At 42.9% G+C, this 23,380-nt stretch overlaps 1 protein-coding gene across 1 annotated transcript; it reads right to left on the reverse strand.

Annotated features, from left to right (window-relative positions):
• Positions 1-450: 450 nt before the first annotated feature.
• LOC134537399 (zinc metalloproteinase nas-4-like) lies at positions 451-22,955 on the reverse strand. Its single transcript, XM_063377772.1, has 13 exons — positions 22,314-22,955; positions 19,646-19,817; positions 17,975-18,035; positions 16,401-16,504; positions 15,603-15,678; positions 15,002-15,119; positions 10,849-11,024; positions 9,609-9,677; positions 8,931-9,040; positions 6,766-6,844; positions 4,147-4,257; positions 3,019-3,135; positions 451-1,039 (listed from the first exon to the last, which is right to left on the reverse strand). The coding sequence occupies exons 2-13, from the start codon at positions 19,790-19,792 to the stop codon at positions 918-920; spliced, it is 1,290 nt and encodes a 429-aa protein (XP_063233842.1). The 5' UTR covers positions 19,793-19,817; positions 22,314-22,955; the 3' UTR covers positions 451-917.
• Positions 22,956-23,380: the final 425 nt, after the last annotated feature.

Genomic DNA, 23,380 nt, shown 5'->3' on the forward strand with positions numbered 1-23,380 from the left:
TATTCCAGGCTGATCAAATTCACGATCTGCTATTACATTTTTTAATTAATGTTTTTAAACTGCTATCTAAATGCCGCATTCTCTTCCATAAAGGTTTGTAAGGGGTCTCTATCTGTTTTAAATATATAATAATTATCATTAAAATGAGAGTTGATGATATCATGATCAATTTTAGGATAATTCAATGGCTTTGGTTCTTAATCCTATTACATTTTGGTAATATATTTCCCACTCACGAAATGGCAAATGCACAGGAGTTATTTAAAATGCATCTCCAGGCACCGGGATCGAAGCAAGTCGTCAGATGGTAGGGGTTAGCGGCTTGCTCTAGCTATGTTGACGGCATTATCAAGAGATGATTCGTTGCTGATAATTTGATCTGGATAAAGCTTCCCATAAAAGGGGCTGATCAAGTACTAGTGAAGGTTTGTAAAGTACAGAAGTAGCAAATAATATCTGCAGATTGTTTATTATTTAAAGACATGGAACAACAGTTTGCAGAATCTAGCTGCTGACAGTGTAACTGGGCTAATGACAGGCAACAGTGCGGAAGCTCCCGGCGGTGTGGAGTCGTGGTGTCTGCTGAGTTCCTTCTGGGGATCTCGATGAGGCAGCAAACACACAGTCCAGGGCTCGGCAGCAAGGGTTTCAAACCACGACAGGAAGTTCACTGCTAGATAGATAGCTCTGTGGGAGAGTGCGTTCCCATGATCCAAACACTTCTAGAACCGTGGCCAGATATTTGCATGTCTCTAAGTTGGCAGCAAACACGTAAAAGTGGCTTCACATCTTGGTAAAGTACTCCGCACAAGTTGACGTCCTCTGGGTAGTTCTCGATTGACGGTTTCACCGGGTGTCTCATTCACGGCAGAGAACACAGGCCTCCGGTGACGAGCGACGCGGCGCGGCGTTTGTCGCTAGCAGCGCCGACACGACTTCCTGCACTTGCGCAGCATGTACTCAGGGTTCAGCTGGCACTGGTCCGTCTCCGCCCACGCCGCGCAGTGTTCGTTGTCGTCCGTGCAGCTGTCCCCCGGCTCTGCAACAACCAGTGTTGCCAGGGCCGCAACTAGAGTCTCTGGCACCCGGGGCATTAATGGATTCATGAGCCCCCCCCCCCCCCTCTTTTTTTTGCACATACCACACCACGGAAAAATGGTGCTATTTAAGCATTCTCCATATCTACTTGTAACAGTTTCTGTGCTACTGTAACTTCCACGCATGAACCCACTATGTCCATAAAGTAGTCCGTATAATCACTAGACTTGTTCATTAAATATGTTGAGACGTTATATTGTAAATCAGATCAGACATTCCTTGCATGAAAGTTAAAAAACTTTTTACCGGTTACCAGTTGTAGTAGGCATTACAATGCAAGCGATTTCGGTGCCCCCACAGCTTTGCGCCCGGGGCGTATGCCCCGCTTGCCATCCCCCCCCCCCCCCCCATAGTTGCGGCCCTGAGTATTTCCACAGGTGGATGAGTGTGCAGGAGCACGGTCTTCACGTAACTGGCTGCATATCTGCTGCGGCTTTGCCACGGGGCCAAGACACAAGTGAGAATCTATATGAACGAACAGAACAGTCTGCTATGTGGATAATAAAATGTATTCTGGGGGTCATTCTTAACTTTATTTTTCAAGGAAAAATTTATGGTTTCTTTTTAAGAATGCTCAGGTTACTTCTGAATTTATCAAGACCAGATTGTGTTACTGAAATGTTTTTTGTTTGGGGAAGGTATAAAGAGGGTAAAATGCTTTAAAACATATTCTAAGACATTACTATGGTTCATTTTCATCGTGAAAAGCTCTGAATTACTGAACAATCTAAAAATTTACAGTGGAAATGCTAATTTACGTCAAAAATGAGTGCGAGATCCTAAATCAACATATTCTAGGACTTTCAGGCATAGAAATAAAGGAATTGGTCTGTATGGTTCTGGCAAGAACATCAAACCCTTATATTTATATTTGTGGCACTAAACTAGTGTGGTAGCATTATTAATTATTATTATTTGATGATTAAATAAACAAAAAAAATATGTGTCATACCCCTTGAGTAGCGAAACATCATACATGTTTCAGCTGCTAGTGTGTTCGAAAGAAAGTGCTTTAAATGATACAATGAGGACACAATGTCCTTCTGACAAGTCGACAATAGTTTTCTTGAATAAAGAGAAAGCTCATTACAACGTACCAAAAAACCGCACCTTTGATACTTAGTAATTAAAGAACACAACACAGATCTGTTCATAAAAGTGAAATATGTTGTAGGGATTAGCTTATCATACTTCAGCATGAGACTCAATAACAATCTCCCACTGTACTGCTACAGGCAAACTAAATGTATAAGCATTTAAAAGTTTCTAAACTAGTTTTATTTAAATCATTATTTCGGACAAAAACCATTGCTAGTTGTTAATTTGCAAAACTGTCTCATTGTCGTCAGCACACTGAGTTTGTCTGTGCTGTGATACTGTTCAGGCTAATTCCTTCCACGCAGTTCTCTGTGCTGTCTTTACGTTTAACATTTGACATCGGATTGAATTTTCGCTTGTGCTCTGTGTGTTTGTGCATTCATCCTGTTTGGACTTGTAAATATTGTGTGTAATTTAGTGTATAGTGTTTGAAACATTTGAATTTTGAACTTCCCGCGCTGCTTGCTAGCAGCGCCAAGTTTTTTAATAAGTTGGCTGCCTGCCGAGGTGAGTAGCCCTGCAGCTTCCGGCAACGAAGCAACAGTTTTTGTTGAACCATCATGGCGGTAAGTTGTGCTATCGTGCATGCTTGCTGCCAATCGAGATGTTCGCGAGTGCATCATCATTAATTGTGTCGTTTTATCTTATTTTATGTCGTTATCCTTCTTTGTCTGTTCTTCGGGTTTTCTCCATGACAAGCAGTGCCAACTAGCAATGGCGTCCGTCCAAATTATGATTTGAATGTGTCCACCGCATTGCAAGAACCATTGAAGGAGCGTTCTAAACCAGCGTCGCAACACGGCGTCACAGCCGTCCGCGCACCTGGGCAGGAGACGCACGCGCGGGCGCAGTAGACGTTCATGTAGTCGGGGTTCCGCCGGCACTCGCCCGCGAGAGCCCACTTCCCGCAGAACCTGTTGTGGTCGCTGCACTTCCCGCCTTCGAGCAAACACACAGTCCCCCGTCAGCACGATCGACACCTTCAAAAACAAATTTTGTTTTCAAGATCCCTGCTATAGACTAGACAACCTCTAGCCTTACCTTGATCCAGTTAAATGCCCATTATGCCATGCCATTGACATAAAATATGATCAAACCTATTTCAGGGACAAACAACTCAGGTACTCTTTTAATAAGGCATCTTATCTTAGCTGAATGTCAACATATTTAGGCATACTCGTTCGTCAGACAATGAACATGTTGAGCCTTCATTAGCAAGCATTCAGCTCCAGGGCCGCCGAGAGAAAAAAAAGACACGGGGGAAATAATTCTGTCTCGGGCCCCCTCACCATTATCTGATGTACAAATTTTCAAACACCACAGATTAAAAAAAATAAATCTTAAGACTGTCACGTAAGCATTAAATGTGACCTGGGCATATTGAAAAGAATGTAAGGTTTTCCTATTATTTCGATCAGCAATAGACTTGTGATTTTTGTCCAATCTATCAGGGTGGACCCAACACATTCAAAAAATCAAAAAATCAAAACTCAACTGCTCCCCTCCCTGCCTCAATTTCTCAAAATCTGGAAGGCCCTGTTCAGCTCCCACCAGCATGGACACTTGAGAGACTACTTGCCAAGAGCGTCACCAGCCGATGGCCTAGGGGGGGCGGCAAGTTGTGGGAAAAGTATGTATTTTTTTTTTGCATTTGGCTACATCTTTTTGAATCTCTAGGGCTCTAGGGGGGGGGGGGCAACCGCCACCCCCCTAAGCCCCCCCCCCTGGCGACGCCCTTGCTACTTGCATATGTTCAGCCCCAGAGACTCGTGTCAGTCTCTTCCGGTGCACATTCAATACTCCGGAAAGTTGATGTTTAGCCCGAGTGGCGTACTCCCGGCTGAGCTCTCCCCGTGACGGTCCGGCCTGTGGACCCCGTGGCTGGCCCGGCCGGGTCGGGGGGGGGAAGGGGGGGGGGGGGCAGTGCCCCGGGGGCGACTGGCGACTCACCGCACTGCTCGCAGGCCCGGGCGCAGTTGACCAGCATCCAGGCGGGGTTCCTGCCGCACTCCCCCCTCCTGGCCCAGCGCTGGCACAGCCCGTGGTTGTCCGCGCACTCTCCTGTGTGCACGGAACACGCACATGCACTCGAGCAGGGCCGGATTCACTGCCCGTGGGCCCCTAGGCTGAGTCTGTGGTGCGGGCCCTCTCCAAGGGACAGGGGGGTATATGGAGTATCCCCTTCCAGTGAAACAGTGGGTGCCTCTTGCTCCGGTCTGGGCGGGCACCTTATTTTAACTGACCTACAGCACTCATAGTTTTGATCAATTTTCTATTTTGAAAAAAATTAGTTCATTATCAAACAAGACAATTTAACCGAACAGTACTTAGAGGTCAAGGAATTAAGTGACGCCGAAACCAACGGAAATAATCAGAAAATTTCTAAATGCCGACACGACTCATGTATTATCAGCTTTCCACGGAAGAGTTTTAGTTCGGCACAGTTAATCCACACAAAACAACTTGGTCACTGTGTCGACGCGTATTTTAAGAATATAAGAAGATCCACATCGCAGTGTAATTTTTTTTTTTCGTGTCGTGTGGTGCGGGCCCCAATTTGTGGTGCGGGCCCGTAGGCTACAGCCTAATAGCCTGCGCGTAAATACGGCCCTGCACTCGAGAGCAAAGCACTGAACATCTGCCGCATGTGTTGCGCGTTACCATCCGCTCCGATGTGAGCCTGGCGGGAAGGCTTACAGGGGGACCGTGGGTCCGGACCCCTCCCGTCCGGGATCAAAAAAAATATATCAAAGACAGGTTTAGAAAACTACAGTAACTCAGCTACATCAGGGGTCCAGACACACTATTTTGGAAGAATTTTTGTAATCCTCAGTGGACTGCAACAACGCATTTCCTTCCCGTCACAGCCCGACACACCCTGTACACAGGAGCGGCAGGAATCGTCCATCCAAGTCGTCCGTGTTTAATGTCGGTCTTCACGCGTGTTACTGTAAGCATGTGTTTCATACGAACTTGACATGTGTGTTTCAAGTATTTAATAACACTAATGTACAGTATACATATAAATGACTTTTCATAAACAAATAATAAAATATTCAACTTGCCCTATCGTAAAATCTAGAAAGGTTATTGGGGGAGAGGGGGGGGGGGGGGGGGAGAAGTCTGCCCCAGGTATTTTTGTAGAATACAAAAAGTATAAATTTAAAAGTGAATATAAAAGATAATTATACAATATCTATTGTATATTATTTTCCCTATTAAAAATAACCATTTTTACAATGGAGATCTTTATTACTCAAATTATACTTACTTTATTGGATTGGGAAAGATAGGGGCGGGGGGGGGGGGGGGGGAGAGAGAGAGAGAGAGAAAAAGACAGTGAAAGACCGAAAGAGAAGAAGAGAGACATAGACAGAGAAAGAAAGAGAAGGGTGCTAATCACAATTTTTGCCCCAGGCGAAGGAAAGCCTAGATCCATCCCTGCATAAAATTACTAAAGTATAATTAATATTTAATCTCATTTACATCAATCACGATGAAATTTTTTTCCATCATCTATTCAACAAGGCATAAACATATATAATGAATGTGGTGACATAATAATATTTCAGGCACAAACATTATAAACTTCAGGATTGGTCATCTGTCTGCTAATAAAATGAAATAATAATTGTTTAAATAATTATAATGTAAGGCTTGTGCATAAAATTCCCATTACGAGACAGAAAGTTGCAACATTAATAGTTACTTTCACATGTTTTGTGACGAACAGCAACAAGGGCACTATAACCTCAACTCTGGATGCTGACCTGTCACGACGTTGCTGGACCAGGCGAGGCGCGGAAGGTCGAACAGAACGAGATAAGCGTAAAGCTGAAGTCATATTGGTCCATTCACAGCCATTTGTCCATCTGTCAGTAGTAATGTGCGTGCAGGTGAGACTGTTCAATTGAAATTTTGCTCTAGGTGGCCCTGTGATCTTTCACTTCGGATAAACTTGGAGGCATTTGAATCAAACTGAATCACAGTTTAACACTTCAATTAGAAATATTATTTTTCTTCCACCAGTCTAAAGAGACTGTCTACAACATGGCAAGGCAGATGTTAAATGAAATAACGAAATATCTTTTTATATATATAAAAAAAAAACATTATGTGGAGCTTGATACAGTCTGCAGTAAGCCACTTCTTCAAATCACTTAAGAAATGAGACCAGCTGTGTCATTTTTAATCTCTCTAGGCTTAACTTAATGTAGGTTGTGGCCAAAATGTATGAATTCATATTAAAAAAATTAAAATACATCTGTACCTCTCAAAAAAATAAGACACTATGTCACATCAACCATATTTTTCATGAGAGCAGTTTAAAGAATTTTAAATAGTGCATGACTTATCAGCTCAACTATTTTATACCCAGAATATGTGCATTTTTGACATATCGATCGTAGATCCTGGTGTTATACTTGTATGCCACTAGAAAGAACGTAAAACGATGTCAAGTTAATGGTTAAAAGAGCATTATACCTGAAAGTGGACATTGTGTGTTATGCCTCCGAGGTACTGATATGTATAGAACAACTTCTCAGTTGAAGTGGTTCACATTTTCACCTGGTTTGGTGACCGTGGGCGGTCTCTCGGTCACAACTTCCCGACACTCGTACAGGCGGTTCACTTTCACAATGTCCGCCTGAAAAAAAAAAAAACATCTTAAAAACTTTATACTTGCTAAAATACAATTTTCCTTCCATTTTATTTTTAGCTTGCAAAGCATTTAAATTGTTTGGGTTACTTTGTGACTCAGGCACGTAACAGTGCGGTGACACGGTAGGTCGGTAGGGTCTCTACGACAGAGAGGGTTCTGGTGCTCATGCTGCGCTGGATTTGAACCCACTACCCTGTCTCATGGCGATCACGGCCTCAAACTAAAGTGCTAACCTTGCTTCGTTCGCTGTGACAACAGTCAGGGGCGCAACAACAGGGGGGAGGGGGGGGGGGGCAAGGGTAATTCCCCCCCCCCCCCCCCCTGAAACCTTGAAGTGAGGGCAAACGGGGGCAAAGAAAGTGCTGTGTAATCAATTTTTCGATAATAAAACTGCTTAAATAGCAGCATTTTCCACCTTGCAATATAAATTTTCCCGGGGGAGGACCCCCGGACCCCCCGCTTCAATAGGGGGGATAGATGATTCTTTATGAAAAGGTATATTGCCCTCCCTTTGGAAATTTAGTTGTTGCGCCCGTGACAATAGTTGCACCTGTGGAGCGAGGAAGACCGTGTCTGCCACAGGACGATGGGGTGAGGTATCGGTTACACCGACCGGACAAAGCTTCGTGAACCTGCTGGTGTCCCTAAAGCCGTGCCGAAGGACTCAGAGTCAACGACCACGGTCTCGCGTCGAGGCTAGACCGTGCTGATCTGGACTGGTTGAAAATGTGCCATGTTTCCTTATACCTCTGTCCCAAACAACATTTTGGTTATTGAATTTCATGTCATCTATTCTATTTATAAGCTTTTCCTTTAAACTTATTAAGTTAACACTCTTTCATTGTATGTTTAATTGCAAATTTTGTTTCCAGATATTTACTGATTCTTATCTAATAGCTGTAAAAAGTTCTACAACTTTTCACACTTGTGAACACTTGCATGGAATTTTGCAGCCTGCATACGACATTGTATCGGCTTAAGATTGAAAACCTTGTGTATCTCAAAAATCACATAATTCACAGCTCATGCTTAGTTATCTCACCCAACATACATGTTGCTTAGCAACATACGTGGTTTCTTTTTTCTTCGCCAGAGCAAAGCGCATACATCATCATTGTCCTTTTCTGGCAAATATTTTGAGATACCAGGTGTTCTACCTAATAATGCAATACATATACATATATAGACAGACACAAACATATACACACAAGGTTTTCATCCTACGCCAATGATTCGTAAATATCCAGCGACAAACTTTGAGACCAAAAGCAAATGCAAAAGAGATCTACATTAAAACTTCATTAATAACAACCATGTTAATACAAATTCTCTTCACAGTCTATACAAATTACACTCAAGTAATAGTGCTAAGTAATTTGTTTAATAGAAGTGTATGGTAATTATGTAATACAAAGTTGTTTTCGTTCCAAATGTAAACAATTACATCTCGTAAAGATTGGTTAAAACAAATATCCCAAGGTAATGTAACAAAGAATGTGAAGTTTGAACTAAAATTATATGATGCATTGCTTTGTTCCAGTGTAGATTGGGGTAAAATGCTTAAAAATTTTATATTGTTTAAAAATTGTGGCCAGTATGTCTTTTTGTAGTTAGTTTCTAAACCCTTGCTTTATCTGTATAAAATTGTGTGCAAGATTCCTTGGGCACATATTAATTTTGAGGTATGTTATGCATGTAGCAGGTATGTATATAAGAAATTTTTTGAAACTTATTTTTATTTAAAAATATCTACAAATTGTGATTAAATTTTGTAATAGTTTGGTCAATTCAAACCTCATTATTGCAAAGTGACAAAATCATGGCTCCTTCAGGTTTGAATTATCGAGGTTTGACTGAAGTGGTAAATCGACAGAAATATCCCTTGAATGCCACACGCACCGAGCCTTAAGTCCGAGGGTTTTCTTGGGGTGCTTCTGGTTCCTTCCCCTCTCCGGGTGTTCCTGCCCCCCCTGTCTCGACGGGCCTTGCAGGCGACTGACTTTACATCGCTCCAGCCGCTGCGGACCTACTGGAGAGCGGTTCAACAGTTTACAGAGACGACACCAGTCACCTCGCTGAATCCTCTCCGCTGGCCCAGGGGCGTGTTGGGTCTCTTCGGTAGGATGGTGGGCGACCGTCGGTCTTTGGAGAAGGCAAACATCCCGTAGTGCATCACTGAAACTGAACCAAACATTTGTCACCAATCATCACTGGTCTTGTAGAGCTTGGCGTGTCTGTTGGAAGCATACTCCAGCACCATCTGCGAGAACTGAGAAGTAGCACATACGTTCTAACTTTTATAAAACTTCCAGTGTAGATCAATGACCAACAGGTAAGCCAGATCGCCTTTGCTATTTTCAAAAAACGTTTGTGTAGAGTTTTACGTAGGTACTTTGTTCAAAGTGTATGAATATAATGCGTGAAGTTAGTCACTGGTATCATTTGCTCTGCAAGTTGTGTGGTAACGATGGCAGGGATGTAAGGCTTTGAAGCATTGGTGCATGGAGCAATAGGTACAGCGAGGGACATGGTGGGGGGCGTTGACGAATGAAAAACTGTTTAAGCCTTGTGAGAAAGCAGGTGATAAATAAGACCAGTTATTCCAAAGGTAAAAGTCCCAATAAAGCTACTGTAAGTGAAATGTACAGGATAACTGATACACGTATCCTGTTTGTCTCGATGTACTGCACGCTTGTTCCTGGACAACTGCGATGTTCAGATGTTTCGGGCAGTCGCAGGAGACACCCACCTGTGTCGTAAGGAACTCCCAGGTCCTGCATCACCTTCCAGCTGAACTTGTGGAAGTTAAACTCCATTCCTGCCGAGGAAAACATCCGTCAGTTTGCTTTGCCCCTAACGCACTCCACACACACACGTCTTATGGATCAGAGGCTACACAGCTCTGCATGTTCAGTTACATGTGGTGAATATGCCACAGTACTATGTGTAACTAGCAACCCTAATACCACTTATAATTATAATAAATGTTCAAAAATAGAATTAAAATCTAATTTTGTATTAATTTGTATTGAATATGACACAAAATTTCCACCAAAAAAAAATGTTGATTCGATTGCCACCCAACATCACACGGTCAGCTGGGCTAATCTGGAGATTGCCTTAAAATCAAAATCGGTCCAGCCGTTTAAAAGTCCATGCATGGGGAACATACACACATAGATTTATATATATATATAGATAGAGTATGTGACATCAATTGTTGTCAGGCTGTTCAACTACTGAATTTTTTCTTAATTGGTTAAATGGTTGTATGCTTCCGCCCACAACCAGCACTAAATGCCTTTTCTAAGTCGAAGCCTTTTATTGTCATTTCCTCAATCAAATATCCGTATGTAGATTAACACCTATGCCTTACCCGGGACTCGAACCGAGAGCCCCTCGCACCGTAAGCCGGTGTGCATCCCATTACGCCACGGAGGTCGCCTCACATGCTGAAGTATTTTTGAAAACCAAGACCAGCATGCCTTGTCAGAGGGGGAGGGTGTTATTCTAAGATCACATGGACCCAGAAGATGCAACATAATTCAAAAGTATTTGGTATTGTTATAATTCATTCATAACTAAAAATAAATAGGTAGAAAAATAATGGTAATTTAATTTAAAATTCCATACATAACCTAAAAAAAAAAAATAAAAAAAAAAGGATTTAAAATGCCTTCAAGATTATATTTTTATTAATAGTGTATCATTAACAAATATTTATGCACATAGCAAATGCAAGTTTGTTGAATTTTCAAACTAGTAACATGAGTTTTTTTTACAGAAGTAGTGTGTTAAGATTACTGATAACCATGACATGAAAGTCAAAATATACCTAAAACTCTATTTCTGAAACCATTGTCTTCAAAGTTTTCCACGCCACCTCCACCTGGAGGTATTCCAGCTCCTCCCTACTCCTGTGGCAGCAAGGGCGGGCCCTGTTCGTAACAGCGTCACCATGCAACCAAGGACCAAGCTCTCCTGCGCACCCGGCTGTATGTTGTCCCACAGCACGGACACGTGCTCGTCGCGGTCCGTGCGACTCTGCTCGTGCCAGAAGCCGACCGCATGCATCAGCTCGTGCACCACGACGCCCTTGTAGAGGCAGCCCGGGCCCAGAGACACCTGCTGGCCCCCCTGGCTGCGCCCCACGTGACTGCTGCACCTGTGGTCACACTCTGCCTCGTGGGACACTCCTCCAGCACCACTGCAGCTCGTGTTACTATGGCCAAAATACAACAACATTGTTTCTAGTCAAACGTTTGGTGATGCATGCACAGAAGAAACTGATGCCTGGAAAAATAAAATACAATGCCTTGAAAAAAAATATTAAAGATAAGTTTAGTTTTGACTTGACCAATGATTTATTCAAAGACAATTCTTTACACTGGATGATGTTTGTTTCGAATGCCACAAGCGATCAAGTGATACACATTCCAGGCGCTTTGGATAGCTTTGCGCAGGGCAGTTTGTGTGACGGACTGCTTGTGGTATCGCGCGGGGCAGTATATACAGGCAACCCATCAGCCTTGACACCGAACCTAGCCATGCCAGACAGCGACTGACTGAACATCAATTCAAGTGTGTTTAAGGATGGAGCCTTGTTCAAATTGAACACTATGTATTGAGTGATGTGAGACCCCCGCCCCCCACCAGGACGACGGGACAGCCGAATACTCGTGGGCAGACATGTGCGTATGTGTAGGACAGTACAGGGAACCACATGGCCACGGTGGCGCTGTCAGGTTCGAGACTATCGGATCGGAGCCCGTGAAATGCACGAGGGCGTGATGCGACGGGAAAATGCGTGAAGGCGGCTGCCGAAATTGTGCGTTCAAACATGTGATGTGTTTCGAGTAAAGGAAGATATCACAGCTTTCAGAGATGGTTGGTACACCTGCTGGTGGTGCCATGATGCGAGACGAGGGGCACGTGAAATCTGTAGTCAAGCTCAATACACAGCCGACCAACCACGCACCAGCTATACTCCATTGGCCTTGTAGAACTACCGGAGTTCGCTGGAAGAACCAGCGACGACCCACGTAACTTTTTAAAAACATGTTGGGAGCGGCTGAGTCGCTACAGAGTGCCGGAAAGTGATTGGTCAGACCATGTAGGAAACACTCTCTGGGGCAATGCCAGGACGCCAGAATTCTGGTAGTGTTCAACAGGCAACACCACCGTCGTCGACACCGCCGTCAGCTACAACTGTGTGGCGGCACGGTTTTAGACCCAACACGATTATAACCCCGGCTGGGACAACTCCAGCTAGCCACCACAGGAGACACCTACCACACGCAAGGCGTCGCGATGCTGGACGTGTATGTGCAGGATCAGCGATCGACCACAACTGCCTTGGGGGGGAAAACCTGCAAAATAATGTCATCCTGGGGCTGCCATGGCTCTTTTAGCAGGTTGCTGCTGTAGAGGTAAGGGCTGGTGCATGCACGCTGGAATCCAGAGCCACCGAACCATCTACAGGCTAGGACAGCCAATGCCTCCAACTAAAACCAAGGTCAGTCTTGACGAGTTCCAACATGGAGTTTCTACCGTATTCCATGCCACCACTCAGCATGTCCTAGAGCAACAGTGTCATGTGTTCGTGGCTGTGGACCTGTTAAAGTGTACTAACACCATAGCTGAACATGACATCCCGACCCATCCCATGCTGAACTTAGCCGACACATTTACAGAATTGGACAATGATAAACTATTCTCATCCCTAGATCTAAAGTCTAGTTATTGGCAAGTACTCATAATATCAACAGATCATCAGAAGACCACATTTCCTACTCCAGATGGGCATATGTTCCAGTTTCGCGCGATGCCTTTTGGTCTCCAGGACGCCCCCCGCGACGTTCCAAAGCATGATAACGCGAGTTATAGATTCATACTCTGGTATATTTGCAGCTGCATATTTGGACGACATAATAATATGGTCTCAGATGTGGGAGGAGCTCGCACATCATCTAGCCTTTGTCCTGGAACACCTTACCAGGCCCGGACTTACCTGCAACTGCGAAAAATGCCATCTGGGAATGACCGAACTAGATTTTTTCAGATTAGTTGTAAGTACGGAAGGGACATTGGCGTAGCTGTGTTCATAAAGTTGGGGGGGACAAATAATGATTTTGATGTCATGTAAACCCATTCCCCTCCTACTAAGACGGAGGGTCCGGGGTTCCTCCACAGGAAAATTTTGATTTTAAAAGTGCAAAATAGCACTTTTTAAGCAGTTTTTGTATCTAACCATTGTATACATCGATGTTAAAGTTATTATTGTTTCCTTAAGTTAAATTTGAGAGTGAAGAAATTACAAATAAAGTTGGGCAGAATAATATTATAAAATAAAAATATATCGGTCTAGAAAGTTGGGGGGGACAGTCCCCTCCACCCAAAAAGTTCAGGGGGACACGTCCCCCCTGTCCCCCCGGTTCCTACGCCCCTGGGAAGGGAACAGCCCACCAAAAAGCAGCTAGGGCGTGATTACCAAAAACGTAATACTGGCATTCCTTGCATTCTAATTACGTAGTTTTTTTTTACTGTAAATTCATTCCATTTGTGTGATCCCTTGCTCACAAGCTGTTTTTGCTTGTGTCACTGTTATGTGCAGTCTTGTGCCTTGAATGTGCGAGGACAAGTAACAATGGCGATTTTCTTGTGCTCATGTATATTTCAGCATGTACATAGTAAGTACTGTTACTTAATCTCTCATGTTAATATGTTGTTGTCAACATATTAAGCGCATAAGTTTTTATTTTAGCATTCTATCTCTGTAGCCGACTCACCCCAGTAACCATGCATAATTTTTGAAAAGATAATGTTTAGTCACTAGACTCTGAGTTTACATTGGTTTCTCAACTTGCAAAAGGTCACTGCAACAATTTCAAATCTTTGCTTTCCATTAGTGGAATCGGAACCAATTATTTATGGTTTGCCATATTCAGTGCTTTACTTGACTGGGCAGTTGAAGGGAACTGGGAGCGAGTCCACCCCAGTACACTAAGGGCGGTATTCCAAAACATTCAGGTAAGGTAGCGAATAAGCACTACCTTGTTGGGATACAACTGTAACCTATCTCGCAGACTGTATTCCAGAACGCGTCCCAATCCAATTCCTGTTAGGAAACGAAAAAGTAACTGTTTTAATAAACTGTGCCCTGTACGAGGCTAGAAACTGATTTCAATGCATTCTAGCGGATGTTTGGCAACCATCGATGGATTTGCTACGCCAATATCCTACAGATAGCAGCACTATCGTGCGGTTTAATTGGCGTAATTTTAATTTTCTCAGGTAATTTTAAAGTTGTTGATTATTTGTTTTTATGACCATTAAACTATTCAAATATATTTCAGAATAGTTTTTGCTATTATAAAGTTTTATTTGACACACTAGGTAATTTTAAAGTTGTTGATTATTTGTTTTTATGACCATTAAAGTAATCAAATATATTTCAGAATAGTTTTTGCTATTATAAAGTTTTATTTGACACACTAAAACACATTATTCATCCCCCGATTATAATTAAAATGACTATATATGAGTTAATGGCGCCAGATGCGATTCAGTCATCTGGGAGAAATCAACTAAAAAGTGAGCTCTGCGCATGCGCGTGATTTTGGCAACGAAACGGCAACAGATAGGACACCAAAAATCAGTGCCCTAAAAATAAGGTACTGGCCGTGTCCTATCGTGCACTTGGAATATGGTTACGGTACAGGTATCGCATATTCAACACCTAAACCCTTATTTTTGTGTCTTGGAATACGGCCCTAAGTCTGATGCATTGTCATCCAGGATTAAAATAAAGACTAGGTCTGCTTCAAATTAATACACAGTTATCTGTATCCCTAACAATTAATGCTGGTGAAAATCGAAAATGGATAAATAACAGAAAATGAATTTAAGGTTAAAATACATTCAGTTTTAAGACATAAAGATATTGAGTAGCATGGAAATTTTCTGAATATTATCTGTACTTAGATGTTGACAACTTCCCTAAGTTTTCCTGCAGGAACCTTGGTCCCAGCGTCCCAGGAGCAGCGTGTCTTGAGTGTGTGCTGGGGAACACACAGCGGTGAGGCGACATTGTATGCCGTCGTGGCAGCTGGGTCCGAGAGGTTGCAACAGTTGTCTGCGTACCCGGCACCCTTCATCAGGTGGATGTGGTCCCGCTGGGTGCTCCTGGGAACGAACTTGACGCAGGTGTGCCGGTGGTAGTCCAAGAAGGCCGCTGCTATCACGCTCCTCTCGTAACTGTCTGCAACAACACACACTGTCATGGCGCTGAACATATGTGTGGTTGCGTCTGCAGCTGAATTCACGCTGCTTCACCTACGGTACTCGCTGCTTTTAGTTTAAGGCTGAGGTTATAAACTGTGCAACAAATGTGAGCTGCAAAAAGTTAATTAAAGTTTTCGAATTCCACTTGATAAATTATGTAAGATGCTATAATGCAATGTAAGCATCAGTCGACTTTCAACCTTTGCATTTGGTCTCGCATTGCCGCCTTGTATGTGTGTGAAGAGATTACATTACAATATCTTTCAAACATGCAGACATAATTTATCACACACATCATGTTTTTTTTTCACTTATTAAATCTATTCACAAACATTATTGTAACAAACTGTGCATGGTACTTATCCTCCGATAATGAGGACTGTCACAGAATAATTGCATTCCTCCAGTAAACACATGGAAGCCAAGATATTTTCCTTATGGTATGGGTCTGTTAACTTACTGAATGAGGCCGATATGACGTAAGGGACGAGACCGTACGACCACCGCTTGCGAGGATTCCTCGCTGCATTCTTTTCCTGAAAGGGAAGTCTCAATTAATTTTTTTTTCCATTTTAAATTACCATCGTACATGCAAACAGTAGCAATGCATCAGTAAAGTATTTACACAGGTCTAAACAGAAAACTTATAGATGTTCAATATCAAATTTTGGTGATCACTATTACATAAAGAAAACTAATTTATATGAATACTATTGAATGAGCTGATAGTGTAAGGATATAGTGTGTACCTATTCAGGAAGTTTCATCATTGTAGACAATGAAATACTGATGTAACACTTAAGTACACATAGTAACTAAATTTGTAGAGTTCTGACAACATCTTACTCCACTGACTGCTCCTCTGTCTGTTCCTTCTATGTTTAGTGTTCCTCTTGTTCGAAAAGACCTAAGAGCAATGCCGGAAAGCATCGTAGCACAGATGGAATTTTTCTCATAATGAAATTTCCGAAGCGGAAAGCCTAGGCAAAAAATAAAGAAAGATTTTGCATACGTCATTAATTCACTATTGAAACCTAGATAAGGTTTTTTTTTTTAATAATAAGTATTTTACAAATATTACTGCATACAATCATTATGAAACTAAAGTTTCTGGAAGTAGAGTAAACAGTTACTTGAGAGCTAGGTCTCTGCCTGATACATGCACTGATCCCAGACCAAGTTAGCCGAGTGTGATTCCTGAGTGACTGGGTCATGCGTGTGACCCTCGTCACCTCCACGGCTGCGACAGGCCACCCACCAGTATCAGCTCCGACACGTTGACGCCGGCGATGTCTCCCTCGAAGAGCCCCGCCACCTCCAGAGGGTCCACAGAGCCTTCCTCCTGGGGCGGCACCAGCAGCTCTGCGACAACAGTCACGTGTGACGCACACTCACATGGCAGCATCGTTCCGGGGCGGCGTGCCACTGCCTTCTACTGCACGTGCATCATGGACGAGACAACACTCGGTCCAGAACCCGGAAAGGACCTCTGGTGCACCAGCCAGGTGTCCAGACCTCTGGTGCACCAGCCAGGTGTCAAGACCTCTGGTGCACCAGCCAGGTGTCCAGACCTCTGGTGCACCAGCCAGGTGTCAAGACCTCTGGTGCACCAGCCAGGTGTCCAGACCTCTGGTGCACCAGCCAGGTGTCCAGACCTCTGGTGCACCAGCCAGGTGTCCAGACCTCTGGTGCACCAGCCAGGTGTCCAGACCTCTGGTGCACCAGCCAGGTGTCCAGACCTCTGGTGCACCAGCCAGGTGTCCAGACCACTGGTGCACCAGCCAGGTGTCCACACCTCTGGTGCACCAGCCAGGTGTCCAGACCACTGGTGCACCAGCCAGGTGTCCAGACCACTGGTGCACCAGCCAGGTGTCCACACCTCTGGTGCACCAGCCAAGTGTCCAGACCACTGGTGCACCAGCCAGGTGTCCAGACCACTGGTGCACCAGCCAGGTGTCCACACCTCTGGTGCACCAGCCAGGTGTCCAGACCACTGGTGCACTAGCCAAATGTCCAAACCACTAGACTGATTAGGTGAAAAGTCATGTAACAAGTTGAGTTTCAAGCTTTAATTTGTTTTTCCTGCAATTGATTCATTGTGTACATGATAGGTACGCCATGAAAAACTTTTAGTTTTTTTTTTAAATTTTCATAATAACCTTAAAAAATTCAAATAATTTTAATTAGATAATATTATGTAAATATATAAAAAAATATTGATACAGTGGTATAAATTTACTTTTTTTGTGGGAAAGGTAACCAAAACCTCTCTGGAATGTTAATGCAAATATATAACCCTCTGGGTGTGAGGAATTCCCAAAAATGGTTAGTGAATTAATGATAACTGCTGTTTACTGCATTTAGTTAACAATATTACAGTTATTATTAATGCACGTGCTGTTCTTTAAAAAAAAAATATATATATTTTGTAGAATTACAAGAGGTCATGTAATGAATTGACAAAAGTCTGTTTTCTGCAATATTTGATCATTGGCAGTTACCAATTAACTTGTGACTGCTGAGCAACGGGAAGCCTTTTTTTTCACAGACGAGAGAGCCCGAAACCCGAAGTTCCCCGAAGTTCATGCTTTTTTTTTTTTTTTTTTGTATCTTTAATGTAGCCATACTAACCAAATCAACCGTCCACAATATTTTAAAGTATTTATAATGTAGCTAACCTAACCTAAATGACCATTAGTATCCTTTTATCAACACCACCATATTTATTTACATTGAACCAAAAAAAATCGAAGATGCACGATCGGGAGTTTGGCTCTCTCGTCTGTGAAAATAAGTCTTCCCCTGAGCAACAGCAGGCAGGTGTTCACTCACCTAGGTTCTCAGCATTCTGGAAGTCTTCTGGCGTGAGAGGTTCTCCAGGGACATCCTTTTCCTAGAAACAACGGCGATATCACTTCTCAACTACGAAAATGAGTCGTTTCAGGTTCAAAACTAATATGTACACATCAATTTTTTTTTAATTTCACAAATTTTTTTAAATACAGAAATAGTGATGTTCTTGCTTTTAATTTGGTGATATTAACATGAGGGAATAATTTATAAAATATAAAAATCGATCTGTGTATATGTATGTTCCCTATGGACACTAAAACGGCTGGACCGATTTCTGATGATTTTTTCAGGCAATCTTCAGATCAGCCCAGCGGGTGATCATGTGAAGTTGGTAGCAATCGGGTCAACAGATTTTTTTTTTTTTTTGAAATTTTATGTCATATTTTCAATACAAATTAATACAGAATAAGATTTTTAGGTTTTTTTTTTTTTTTTTTAGATTTCTGGACATTGACAATTGAAAGCGATTTTAGAGTCGCTAGTTTACATACAGAATAAGTAAAAAAAAGGGGGGTTGTCTGTAAAGTTGGTTTACGGACGATAATTTTACGTGATAACGTCATAAGAAAACATGGATGAAAAATTGCATACTTTTTAATTTTCAAATATTATTTACAGTTTTTGCAAATTTAATTTTAATAATTTGTTTACTTACAATCACGAACAATTAGTTAAAAAAAAAGCCCGCCTTAACCTGTTTGATAATATTGAAGATTTTCTCGCACGGTGGTTTGGCCGGTTCTTGCACGCTCGGCTCAGGTGGAACCTGACACTTTTTTCGTGCGTGCAGCCGGCGTTCATCGATTTATAAGATGTTATCACGTCAAAAAAAAAGTGCTTGCTCTCGTAACAACATGCATGCCAGTAAGCTAATGCTGGGCCTTCACAGTACACAGGTTCACAGGAAACTTTGCCCGCAGCGAAGGCATTGTTGTAACCACGCCGCGCGCAGTCTCAGGATGAAAGGGAGAGGGTAATTCTTGATATTCGTGTACCAGAGACGATGCAAAAGTATAAGGACTGTATTCCTGCATTTTTGTTGCTAAAAATTCACTTGTTTCAATAAAATAGTTAATATTTAATTAATAAAGTAGCCAATAAAGTTTTTTTTATGGCGAATGAGAACTGTGGTCTAGTATTTTAGTAACAGGACAAAAAATTTTTAACAGGGGCAGAACTGGAACTATTTTATGGCTAGTAACAAGCTGCAGTTAGTCTTCCAAAATATTAAAAATACTTTATACACCTAAGTCTGCCCCTCCCCCTCAATGGCGGCATCAGGATGACTTTTCGGGAGGGGCTATCGCACAAAGAAAGGTCGTAGTTGCAAAAAAAATGAAAGTGGTCAGATATTGGCCTTGGAATATTATTTACAAATTACAGGTTTCAAATACAGAACCTTAGTAGCTCCATGCAACTTTTGATGAGATAAAAGTTTAACATACGAAATTAAATACTATTTAAGTAAACATAAATATACAATAATCAATGAAATTGGTCTCGGGAGGGGCTATCGCCCCCACCGCCCCCCTTCTGGAGCCGTGCTTGCGCCCCCTTACAAATTATATGGTAGCCGAAGGGAGAGGGAGTTTGTCGGACAACTGGCGCGCAAGGGAGAGGGAGTGTGTCGTACAACTGGCGCGCACTCGCCTCGTCGGGGACCCCCAGCGGGATGTCCCCCAGAAGCGCCTCGCTGACGGCGGGCGGCGGCAGCTGCAGAAGGTAGGGGTCGTCGGGCACCCAGGCCACGACGAGGCCCAGCAGCGCCGGCACCAGGGCGGAGCCCACCGGCGACATCCTGGTCTCTGACGACTGCCGGTCCCTGCACAGCCGGGAGACAACCCAGGCATCTGCCTCCAGCTCACCGTCATGGCGGGGCGATGTCATTGCAACGGGAGAACCCGGAGGAAACCCCACGTCTGCTATGTTCCCCACTCCCCTGTGCCGTGAAACTGAACCAATGTAGCCTTAGTGACATTTGAATGATCTGACCACTCAACCGCCATCACCGCAACCTAAGAATGGACGGCAACCATAAAATGATTTTACTGTATTTTTAATGTACCTATACTTACCTAATATAACCAACCATCCACAATGTTTTAAAGTATTTATAATGTAGCTAACCTATCCTAATCGACCGCAAAATTTAATGCCACACCACTTTATACAATGAGATAGAACGGGGGAAAAAAGCGAGCATGAACTTCGGGTTTTGGCTCTCTCGTTTGTGAAAAAAAAGGCTTCCCCACCTGCCCCAGCTGACCACACATCACTGCAGGTTCCCCTAGATCTACGGGCCATCGCCCGCACCACGCATGACGTCAGAGGAACACGTGGACCAATCAGAAAACACTGTCCGTCGGACAATATCTGGGACATTGCGATTGCAGAGACGGGCCTCAGCCTGCTGACGGCTAGGCTGAAGCCACAGTAGAAAGATAACAACAGTTCAGACTTTGCATGTCCATAAAAAATCTTGGTACGAGTGCAACCCACGGACTTGGACTCTATTTTTGAACGTATTGTAATATATTTTTTGTTTGTATTCAGACGTGTAAGACCAGGCGTGTAAAACCGCTGCTTTTTATGAAGTCAAGCTTTTTGCTTGAAAATAAATGTATCGCAGTCGGAATCCAAGAACAAGTCATTGTAAGTTGTTTGTACACTCTGTAGGGCCTAACGCTGCGCGAATTATTCCCATAATATTCTCCGCTAATGTTTGTTTCACTCTGCTTGTTTACGTGGGTGTAGACAGCGCGTTTATTTGGTCGATTTTTTGTGAGATTACAGCTGGTCTACACCCAATATTTCAGTTGAGGCCCACCCTGTGGGGTGGTTTAAAACCTCAATAGCACCTAGGAATTTGACAAATTTATTCATTGATTCAACCAATTACACGAAGGACAAGAACCCATTTTCGCGGATTTGGCTTCGAAAACAACAATAACTTCGCAGCAATCGTTCGTGAAAAACAGTGAGACAGAAGTAGATAAACACAGCGGCGAGAACAGGACTAACTTTCGAGAGTACCCGATTCGGAACCCGGTACTGGTTTCCGGAAATCACTAAAGGGGAAAAAAGGAAATGCGTTTCGCTCGCAATGGCGGCATCAGGATGACTTTTCGGGAGGGGATATCACACAAAGAAAGGTCGTAGTTGCAAAAAAATGAAAGTGGTCAGATATTGGCCTTGGAATATTATTTACAAATTACAGGTTTCAAATACAGAACCTTAGTAGCTCCATGCATCTTTGAAGGAGATAAAAGTTTAATATATGAAATTAAATATTTAAGTAAACATAAATATACACTAATCAAAATTGGTCTCGGGAGGGGCTATCTCCCCCACCGCCCCCCTTCTGGAGCAGCGCTTGTTCGCTCGTCGTGCGTGTCCTTTGAAAATGGCCTCGTGGTCGACGATGTGCGAAGCCCGAATTAATGATGTAATGAATTAGTAAACAAACAACATTGAATTTAGATTTAATGCATTTTTTTGGACTTACGCCATTGCAGTTTTGCACTGTTTTGTCATGGAAAAATTCCGAAAACAATAATATGAATCTAAAAATTCACAGAAAAAAAGACTGAATCATCTGACGTCGGAAAAACGAAACCAACGATGAAACTAAACAAGTACTATGGACAACACAAGGACGACAGCACTGACAAAAAAATGTTCATCATATAAATATCATACAGCACAAGATTGTTTTATCTTCATATTTTAATTATGTTTTGACGTGCCAACGTCTAATAAATCGATTCCACTCGATTGGAACAACCATCGATTTGACTTTTTCGAGGCACATTGATCTTGAAACACTCCCTTTCGTTTCCTACTTTTCCTATCATCGTCCTATCCTTAACAGAATAACACAGATTGGAAGAAGTTAAATAGCAAACATGTATAAAAGTTATAGTTAAAATAATCCCAGCGTTAAAGTAATAAACATATTTGAATTAATGAGTGCAAATAAAAGTAAATTTATCAATCAAATTGTAGATTTCATTTCACTCCTTCTTTGTATCCATACAAAATAGTGATAATTCAATAAAAATGATTCAATTTAATTCATAAAAGTATGCAATCATTTCATCAATGTTCTGTTATGACGTTGCCACGTTAAACTATCGTCTGTAAACCGACTTTACAGACAACCAATTTTTTTTTTTTTTTTCGGAATTGTTCCATGACAAACAGTGCAAAACTGCAATGGCGTATGTAAAAAAAAATGAAGTAGTACATCAAAAATTCCCCATTGTTATGAATCATTTAAAGAACGAAACAACATGGAAGTTGATACGTAAGTACTTACACAATATGGTTGAGAGCTGCCGGCTCCTGGAAGTACAAGTGCAGGTTCCAGGAAGCAGCTACTAGCCGCTGACAGGCGCACTGGAAGATGGTCCCGGTTCCTCCGTGTATTCGCAGCAACGAGGGAGACAGCAGCCCCGCGCCACATATATACCACCCGACAGGTGGTGGTCCGCTTGCGCGAGTTGTGCCGGTTTTCGCCCGAGCAGTGAACAACACACCGGTCCGTGTCTCGTTCTAGCATTGAACTTGCATTCCGCGATTCCACCCGACCGCCGCCGGGTTGATAACTCGGAAATATACGACTGACTGTCTGTCTGCAGGTGTCGTGTTGTTCAGTTGCGCGTGTGACATGTCTCCATGGGGGCGTATGCTGGCGGGTGATTGATCTCCATCCAATCCTGGCTTTGACCTTAACACCCCCCCGGGCAACCTGTTCTTGGGCACGTATCATATCGCGTAACCCGACCAACATCTGCCGCTGCGCCCGGCGACTGGAGAGCCAGGGGCTTAGCCAGGGGGGGGGGGGGAGGTTAGGGGTTCTAACCCCCCCTCCCCCCTTTTAGTCACTATTTTTTTTCTTAACTGAAAGCAGGTTAGCTAAAAGCCTGGGTGTCTTACTGCTATCACCGGCCACTGCACTGCAGGGGAAGAGTAAGCGAGCCCTACCGATTCTCCTTCCCTTCCCCTGCCCCTGTCTAGAGGAGAAGCTATAAGGTTGTGACGCCGTGACGGGCCCCAAGCTTTCAAATATCTTCCACCTACTGTATCTAACCAGCGCGGTAATTATCAGCAGGTGGTGACTGGGTAACTCTTCAAGCTAAAGCTTATTGTTTCCAGGAATAGGCCAGTTCTGCCGAAAAACCAACCATTTTTATTCCTTTTTTTTTTTTGTATTGTCGAGCTTCGAGCATGATTTATGATTTTGAGTGGACGTGGACAAGGCACTTGGATTGATTAAAATATCTTTAATTAATTTCTTACTTCATCACTCAAACCATTTTTTGATTAAAAAAATAATAATATTTTTACCATTACAATATTTAAAGTTAAGTACCGAAAAATGCT

The sequence above is a fragment of the Bacillus rossius genome, chromosome 12 (assembly GCF_032445375.1).
Source record: "Bacillus rossius redtenbacheri isolate Brsri chromosome 12, Brsri_v3, whole genome shotgun sequence".
In the NCBI taxonomy this organism is placed as follows: Eukaryota; Metazoa; Arthropoda; class Insecta; order Phasmatodea; family Bacillidae; genus Bacillus; species Bacillus rossius.

Coding starts and splice junctions, on each gene's coding strand:
- LOC134537399 (XM_063377772.1), bottom strand. CDS start 19,792: ATGTCGCCGGTGGGCTCCGCCCTGGTGCCGGCGCTGCTGGGCCTCGTC. Junction 15,120..15,602: donor CGTCATATCGGCCTCATTCA/GTAAGTTAACAG, acceptor GTGTTGTTGCAG/ACAGTTACGAGAGGAGCGTG. Junction 6,845..8,930: donor AGCGGAGAGGATTCAGCGAG/GTGACTGGTGTC, acceptor TTTTTTTTTCAG/GCGGACATTGTGAAAGTGAA.